The 9,257-nt window shown below is 31.5% G+C and overlaps 1 protein-coding gene across 1 annotated transcript; it reads left to right on the top strand.

Moving 5' to 3' along the window:
- LOC109333376 (probable beta-1,4-xylosyltransferase IRX14) lies at positions 4,981–8,685 on the top strand. Its single transcript, XM_019568839.1, has 3 exons — positions 4,981–5,895; positions 6,077–6,622; positions 8,079–8,685. The coding sequence occupies exons 1-3, from the start codon at positions 5,162–5,164 to the stop codon at positions 8,308–8,310; spliced, it is 1,512 nt and encodes a 503-aa protein (XP_019424384.1). The 5' UTR covers positions 4,981–5,161; the 3' UTR covers positions 8,311–8,685.

Here is a 9,257-nt window from a genome sequence, read left to right as displayed (position 1 = left end):
GAATAAGGAACTAATCATTTTTGAAGTATGTGGCTATTATTCCCAACAAATATCGCTCATAAAAATCTTATATTTAATCATTTAGTCATTCTATAGATCTAGTAAAGTTTAAGACTAATATTTTTTTGGTCAAGTAAATCATGATAAATAGTTGGACAGTTGATTTTTTTTCCTATTATGGTTAATTATTTGGCACTGGACAACTGATTTTTTTTCCCTATTATGGTTAATTATTTGGCACAGGTGAGCTAATACAAGTAAACAATTAAAGCAACTCCTTCAGGTAGTCTTGACTTGGTACATATATGTTGTTCCAGGCATTTTGTCACTCCATGTCTCATAGGCATGTCATTGATCATAAAAAATATATTTAAGTTAAAATTTATTTATTAAATATTTTTCTGATCAATCATAAACTCATGATATATAGAGTAATACAAAGTGTAGGACACCAGATATGTTCTCCTCCCATTTATGTGGAATGTAGCAATCATTTGAAGCAAACAGGATAATAATAAGAAGACAGGATTAGCATGCTAGGTTTTATTTATATCAAGAATTTGAAGCAAACAGGAGTAATAAGAATAACACATGATTAGGATGCTGGGTTTTATTTAAAAGGTAACAACAATTCCTTTGTTTGCAAGTATATATGTGGCCCTCACTACCCATGATTTTGACATATCATTTCAACTTACCAACCGCATTTGCCCTTCACTCTTTAAATGTAATTAAGTGTAAAGATTCTTACCGTCATGTTTACAATTTATTTATATTACTTTATTGAAAAGTTAATAATAATTAAATATATATTGTTAATATACGTATTTTTCCTCTTAAAAACATACCAAAAAATAAATATTATTGAGTAGTTAAAATTTGCGGTGATCCAGTTTCTATGTTAAAATTTTCTGCTGTTTAATACTTTTCCATAGTGCTGTTAAGGATAAGTTGGAGTAATATAGAAGAGAATAATATAGTTTTATTATTATATTGTATAGTTAGCTACATTCACAAGGAACTCTATGGTTATAGTATTTGGTTTGAATGTATTGAGTTTGTAACTGAAGCAACCCACCAACGCCAACTCTACCTAATATCATATGGCTGAGGGTTGTTATCATCAAATTTCTTATTGGTTTTTGTTTTCTTATTTCTATAACATGCCAAGGAAAAATATATATTGTTATTTGCAGCAAATAGTTTTATATATCACCAAAATTGTTGCTGCTGATGTATGAGTTAAACCTGTCATCAAGGTGAGGGAGATATATATCACTGTCACCCTCAACAATAAATCAATAATTGGCACAAATATTGCAATTTCAAAATGCAATGTATAATAATAACATTAGATAGCTTAGCAAAATAATAATAATAACAGTAGATAATTGAATCACAATGTGAGTATGTGATGTTTGGTAATATAATATATAGGGAAAGAAGTTTGAACATGGTCAAATAATGGGAAGTATTCAAATCCTTCTAGAAAATAGTTCTAGCGGATCAAACAATTGTTTTAGGTTTCAGAAAAGACAATAAATATAAGGAACACAAATATAAAGTCACTGTCCAAAAATTTATGTCATTTTATGTTTTTTTTGCTTCTCATTAATTAGAAAATTAAAACATAAATTAAGTTTATATTTTCTGATGAATGAGAATGAAATGATATATGAAAAAGTATATAAAAGATGTAGTTCAAAGCAAATAGGATTATTTGAATTTAGCTATTTAATCCCTATAAATAAGCCTATAACTTACGATTTTGATAGCTACTTTTTCCTTGTTCCAATTGGCATCATCTCTAATTAATAGTTTTATTTTATAGTGAGATTTGATACTTTTAGTTTTGCAATCAACACTTGATATATATATATATATATATTTAGTATTCAAAAAATAATAAGATGTCTCATTCGATTCATATTAGAAAACATCATACTAATTATGAATTAGTTTATTTGTAAAATTTATTTGTCTTTGGTCAAAAACAAAATTGATTTTACTTGAAAATCTAGTTTGATATTCATATAGATTTGGTTATAGTGAGAAATAATTATTTTAATATCTGATTATGAAAAAAAATCGTATCCAAGCATATGTGAATTTCTAATGAGTAATTATTATTATTTTGGTTATAATAAGTAATTATTTTAGAAAATATGATTTTATGGTGAAATAATCCCCAAAATGTGGATAGGAAGACCAATCAATATTTGAGGCGCCCTTTTGATTGCCCAAAAAATGTAAGAAAAATAATTGTCATAGTGACATGAGAAAATAATCTAAATCATGTGGATATACAAAATTAAATAGGATTTTGACCAATAGACAAAATTTGTTCAATTTGGCATTGTGGATATGGAATGGGGAGGAAATCAAGACACACCTTTAACCTCTCCGATTTAATAAAGATGGAATGCTTATTAAGTGAATTGTATGTAATTATATTTTGAAAACAAAATATTTCCTAATATAAGGAAATAAGTTATATATAGCTTCTAAAATTTTGAGATGTGTTATATTTAATTATTTTTTATAAAATATTTTTAAAACAAAATAAAACAGTATACATATCATATTTTTACTAGTTGGATGAGATAAGTTATCTCGTCATACAATGAGATAAGTTATCTCGTCATACAATGAGATAATATATTTTCTTATATTTTCCAATTCTAAAGTATTATCTCTCATTTAAAAAAAAACAAGGACTAATGTTTAAGGGGGAAAATGTATGTTCAACAGTGTAAAAGTTTTTTACATTATCATTACATCATTTATCATTCATTTTCAATCATCATTAACTCTTAAATAAAAATAAATGTTTAATAATTTTTTTGGGTTACTTTCTATATTTTTTTTGGGTTACAATTTAATTCTCCTAAGCATATTAAATGGAACAATAAATGCATTTTTAAATATAATTTTAAATTTATTACTTTTTAAAATTGAAGTTAAATTATTCAATAAAAATATATGAATTTATACATGAAAAATATTAAATGAAACTAAAGTATGATTGTGGTTTTTTTTTTTCAAATCCATTTTATATATTACTGTATCGACATTTCGTGTCTGTTGATCAATATTTTTATTTTTATGATGTCAAATGTATATAATATACAAAAAGTTTTTATAAATTTTTAAATTTGTGTCTCTAATAATGATTAGTGTGATAATAAATATTTTTTCGGGTGAGTCAAAGTTGTTTTTTCTTAGGATGATGAAAAGAGAAAATAGAAATAGAGGAATATGTGGAATAATAACGATATATTTGTAGTTATTATTAGGATGTTATAAAATGATACAATTAGGATATGAAAATTACATAATGGTGATTACTAAATGGAATTGAATGAAATTCTACAAGTTCAATTACCTGAATGTGCCTTAAGCATATTTTTTTATTTATATAATAGTAAGGACAAAATTAAAATATATAAATTACTTCTATTCATTTACCTAAAACATATTTAGACTTATTTTGCTTTTATATGGTAGTATAAGTTGTAGGAAATTGAAATTAAGTAATCTTACATTTTAATATCAATTTGTTTTGATTTAAATTCAATTTTTGAAAAAATAATTATAGAAATATTTCAATTGCTAACAACACTATTCGATATGACATTAAAAATTAATCCATTGCTAACAACATTCCTCGAAACATAAAAAATATAATCCCATTTATAATTAATTTAAGAAAGATCTTAAGGATAAAATTAAAGTGGATTGAAAATATAATCCCATTTATAATTAACATTGATTTTTAGATTTTTTTGTGTACTATCAAGAATATTTTTAACTCTCTCGGTAAGGATTAATCATTTTCGAGATGTGTGAATATTCCTTCAAACAAGTGTCGCTCTCAAGGATTTAATCATTAACTTTTTGATTGTTTTGAGATCTAACAGAGTCTTACATCGACTCATATATTATTATTATTTTATTATATATATCGTTATTATTACATTAATCAATTTTAACTCTAATATTTACTTAATTATATCAATATTGTTTGATTTACATTGTTACATTGGTATTGTTATAAATTTGATTATACTGATTTTCATTTTGGCTTATAAGTAATTTTAAAATATATCTATAAAATGAATAATTTTATTAAAAACTTTAGGCTTTGTTTTCTTGTTCTTGTTTAGGAGCTGAATGAAGGATGAAGGGAAGTTTTGGAGGGTCTCTTAAATCCTTTAAGACTCTCACAATGTGTATATTTTTAAAGTTCTCATAATTTGGATTTTTGGAGATAAATTGTTAAAATATCTAACTATTTTTAGTAATATTATATAATTATATATTATTTTCTACTTATCATTGTTAGTTACATTTTTAAAGGAAAAATAAAAAAATATATTCTTACATCTTCATTATTTTACCCTCAATTTTCTAAATTTTGTACTCCCAAACCCAAACAAGTGGAGAATTTCCTTCATTTTCCATTCTTTTCCTTCCCTTCCTAACCCTTTGATTCACCTCATTCTCTTCCCCTTATAACTTTGGGAGTTGTATTTTGGGAGGGGAGGAAGGGAAATATAATGTTTAGCGTTCATGAAATACATTTATGAGATGACTCAAATCCTTCCATTTTTTTTATTCTCCTACAAAATCCATCTTCTAAACTGATCCTAGCAAAAAAAAAATAGAAAGAAGTATTTCACAATGACCACTTGCAAAAAAGATATATAAAATTTAGAGGTGCGTTTTCCCCTAGAAAATATAATCCCATTTATAATTAAAAGGATTTTAAGGATAAAATTAGAGTGGATTAAAAGCATTCCTTAATTTGATATATGAGAAGACATCTTTTGCACGATATGTGTTATTTATATATAATTGAAGAAAATATATTTAAATTAAGAATATAATTATTAAATATTAATTTAGTAATCGAGTGAAGTGTGAGTTATGATGTTATATAAGGGTAGATGTATAAGCAAAATTCATGCATTCTCTGACTTGGTTCAAATTAGTTGTCTGAATTCTGAATTTGAAAAGACTGTTACAATTAGTTTAAATAAAAAAGCAAATGTTAGATGATTATTTAATCACCCCTATTGATCCAAACTTCAAATCAAATCCATTATAGCAATCTCATTCTCTCTTCCACTCACAATCTTAACCATCAAGTTTAAACCAAATGAAGCTCTTTGCGTTGCAGCAAAACTACCTCAACCGCCGGAGCAACAGCTTCAGAGGATCGCTTGAATCCTCCGCCGAAGCTACCGTTAAGTCGCCGGCGTCGGTTTTCTGGCTAGTCCTCCACGCCGTCTGCTGCCTCATCAGTCTTGTCCTCGGCTTCCGCTTCTCTCGCCTTGTCTTCTTCTTCCTCTTCTCCACTTCCTCCACTAATATCTACACCGTTCCGTTCCGTACAGCTTCTGAAATCGCCGTCGATTCTAATCCCGTCGCCACCGTGGAAAACCATGCCAACAGAACGATAACTGGTACTCCTCTTGTCGCCGGCGGCACCACTAGCCGAGTCGTGGTTGGACGGCACGGGATCCGAATCCGGCCATGGCCGCATCCGGATCCGGTTGAAGTAATGAAGGCTCACCGGATAATGGAGAGAGTTCAGAGGGAACAGAAGTCGCTGTTCGGAGTGAAGAACCCTAAGACGGTGATTGCGGTGACTCCGACGTATGTTAGAACCTTCCAGAAGCTTCATTTGACTGGTGTGATGCACTCGCTGATGCTGGTTCCGTACGATCTGATATGGATCGTTGTGGAAGCTGGTGGAGTCACTAATGAAACCGCTTCAATCATTGTCAACTCTGGTCTCAGAACAGTCCACGTCGGTTTCCGTCAGAGTATGCCGAATTCATGGGAGGGAAGGCACAAATTGGAGTCTCGTATGCGTCTTCATGCTTTGAGGTTTCACTTTTATCTCTCAGTTAGTACGTGTTTGGATTAGCTGCAAAAAATAGATTATTTCAATAATTGATTATAGTTAAGATAAGAGAAGTTGGAACATGACAATTATTATATGAAGCATTTGATTAGAATTTGATTATTACATGAAGCATTTGATTTTTTTTGTCATATGGTGGAACAGGATTGTGAGAAAAGAGAAGTTGGATGGAGTTGTGATGTTTGTGGATGATAGTAATATGCACAGTATGGAGTTGTTTGATGAAATTCAAAGTGTGAAATGGATTGGTGCTGTTTCGGTTGGGATACTTGTTCATTCGACTAATGCAGATGAAGCTTCATCCTTAATTCAAAGGGAGGGTAAAGTGGAAGCCATGATGCCAGTACAAGGTCCTGCTTGTAATGCTACCAACCAATTGGTTGGTTGGCATACTTTCAATTCCTTGCAATATAAAGGAAGAAGTGCGGTTTACATTGACGACAGGGCACCTGTGCTTCCCAGAAAATTTGAATGGTCTGGGTTTGTGTTGAATTCCAAGTTGCTTTGGAAGGATGGTGAGGATAAGCCCGAGTGGATTATGGATCTTGATGCCTTAGATGGGGAGATCGAGAGTCCACTGTCCTTGCTCAAGAGCACCTCTGTGGTAGAACCCCTTGGGAGTTGTGGACGCAAAGTATTGCTATGGTGGCTGCGAGTGGAAGCTCGCTCAGATAGTAAATTCCCTGCCCAGTGAGTCCTCTCATCTTGCTTTTTTAAATTTCCCGCTCTCACACTTGATTTTAGATTCTGCAATAAGGTAGAAGCCGAAAACTACTACCTGAAATTTGGAATGATTGAGAATTTAGAATATATGTGAGATTTGCATGTGTTTGGTATAGTGGCAAACCCAAAGAATATTCAGCAACTACCATATCTGTGAACCTATATTAATGCTATCCACAGGGTTATCCTATTATGAATAAGAATAGCAAGAATAGCATCTTAATTGCATTGACCGTTGGGCATCATGTTATATAGACTTGTGTTCTGGGATGAATTCATATTTTTCCAGCTTATGTAGCTATTTTGAAGCACTAGCCAGCTCATGTAGATGTTTTGAAGTACTAGCTAAGATAAGATTATCCAGGCCAGACTATGAGGATCAGAACTCAGCTGAGAAATCAAATTGGTGCCAAATTGGGGCAGAATTGTTACGGACATGATGATATTATTTTTAATTGTTGGCCATCTAGTGATACTGTCATGCTACTTTGAAAATACCCTCACATGGTCTTAGGGGTGGCACATGAATGGATTGGATGGATTCTATCATAATGAATTCATAAATTATTATTTATTAAACCATTCAGGATCTGCTAAATGTCTGCCTGGTTACTAAATACATTGAATATAACGATTGAGTAGGTTCTAGGGAGTCCACCAGCACCAAAATGCAGGAATATTGGATTCATTGAAGTCCTTGAATCACAGATGAAATCAATTGCATGAAACAACATTTTAAATTTATGTTTCCCATTATATGTTAGCAATTGCATGAAACAACTATCATTTCAGTTTCTTCCTTTAGATGGACTTGCTAGATCAAAGGCCAAATAGCACCAAACAGTACATCCTGGTGATGTTAGATGGAAATTGCCGGTTAATGTCTAACAGAGCATAAACTTCAAACAGATCAACGGTCAATGACTTACCAAAGTCTTGTTGTCAATGTTTGAATTAGGTTCTTTGCATCATTATCCATACAATATTTTGCTACATTTAGGAAGAGGTCAGTGGTTAAATTTAATAATGGGGATATACTTCGGTATCGGGATCTTAGTTCCTGGAAATCACATAACTCTTACTTTGTAAGACATCACATGAGCAATTAGGTGCATTTTTCGTTTCAAGGCTGTCCCAGGTTATTCCTTGGTTGCTTTTCTTCGTTAAGCCAACTTCCGCTGATTGCAAAATTCATTGCTTCTGAAATTTGTTCTTTCCCTAAGTAACCAAAGTATTTTGTCAGATAAGTGGCTCTTCTATTTTTTACTTCTGTGGGCATGTCAGTCAGATTTGTGTTAGTAATTTGTGATGCGTCATCAAACAAATAGTTCATGGGTTTATGTATTCTCAATTTATTTAGTGTAGTATTGTTTGTACATACTTTCTGTTCATAGCCCTTACCACAGGGTGCTATTTCATTCAGATGGATAATTGACCCTCCTTTGGACATCACGGTTCCATCAAAACGCACTCCATGGCCAGATACTCCTCCAGAGCTCCCATCTAATGAAAAAGTGCTAATTGGCACACAAGAGCAGACGAGCAAGCACTCTACAAAGACCAAAACACCCAGATCCAGGCGCAGTAGAAGCAAGAGAAAGCATGACATCAAAGTAATAAGTGTGCAAGTCTCCACCCATTCTGAAGAGCACTGAATGTGTAAATAGGCACATCTGAGGAATTTACTGCCTTGATACGAGACCGCCGGCAGTCAACGACAAGAATTTGGATTAACCAAATGGAGAAGCTGATGGTCCTGCTGGGATGGATGTACATACATCGGCCGCAGGGTAACTTTATTGATGTGCCAGCATTTGTGCATTCGAGTTTGACTCCACCATTCTTTTTACATTAATTTTTCTTACTCTTCTTATAGTTGGGGTGCTATATATCATTTTCGCATGAAACTGTGAGAGGTATGTCAACATAGTCCTGCAGGACCTGTTGCCTTGAAGGAAGCCATATATTGAATTTTATTCATTGTTAATACACATTTTCTAGATAGGATTATACAATGTCTTTCTTTTTCACAGGCAGATTTCATTGTTTGTAGACTTACGTAGGCATGCCAAAAAAATAATAATATAGTTGGCATGCCAAAAAAATAGTAATCTATAGTTGGCATGCCAAAAAATAATAATGGAAGTGGCTTAAAACGAGGACATTGAAAAAATGAGTGAGATTCACTTATTCCAACGTTAAGTTTTTTAAATTTACTTCATATCCTAACCATGAAGTCTAGGGATATCTAATGATTCAGATTTATTCACTAATTGAAACTATTAGATTTTTCTATTAAATTTTTCTAGGATTGATGACTATGAGGAAGAGTAAGTTACTCTTGGATTAAGTGGATCCTCCTCTAATATATTTTCTTTTTGGATGCAGCCCAGGATTTTGGTATTATCCTTAATTGTTTAAAATTTGGGATGGACTATCTTATGTTAGTGGGTTATAAAACAAATTGGATGGAATATATCTGATATGTGAAATTAAAATCAATTAGGGATAATACCAAAATCAACACATAAAAATCAAACATAATCAGCATTGGAGATAAAATCAGAACAAATCTTAAATTTAAAACTTGCGTCTGCAAATC

The sequence above is a fragment of the Lupinus angustifolius genome, chromosome LG18, assembly GCF_001865875.1.
Source record: "Lupinus angustifolius cultivar Tanjil chromosome LG18, LupAngTanjil_v1.0, whole genome shotgun sequence".
In the NCBI taxonomy this organism is placed as follows: Eukaryota; Viridiplantae; Streptophyta; class Magnoliopsida; order Fabales; family Fabaceae; genus Lupinus; species Lupinus angustifolius.
Note: the sequence above shows the minus strand (reverse complement) of the source record. Positions and strands in the feature narration are given on the sequence as shown.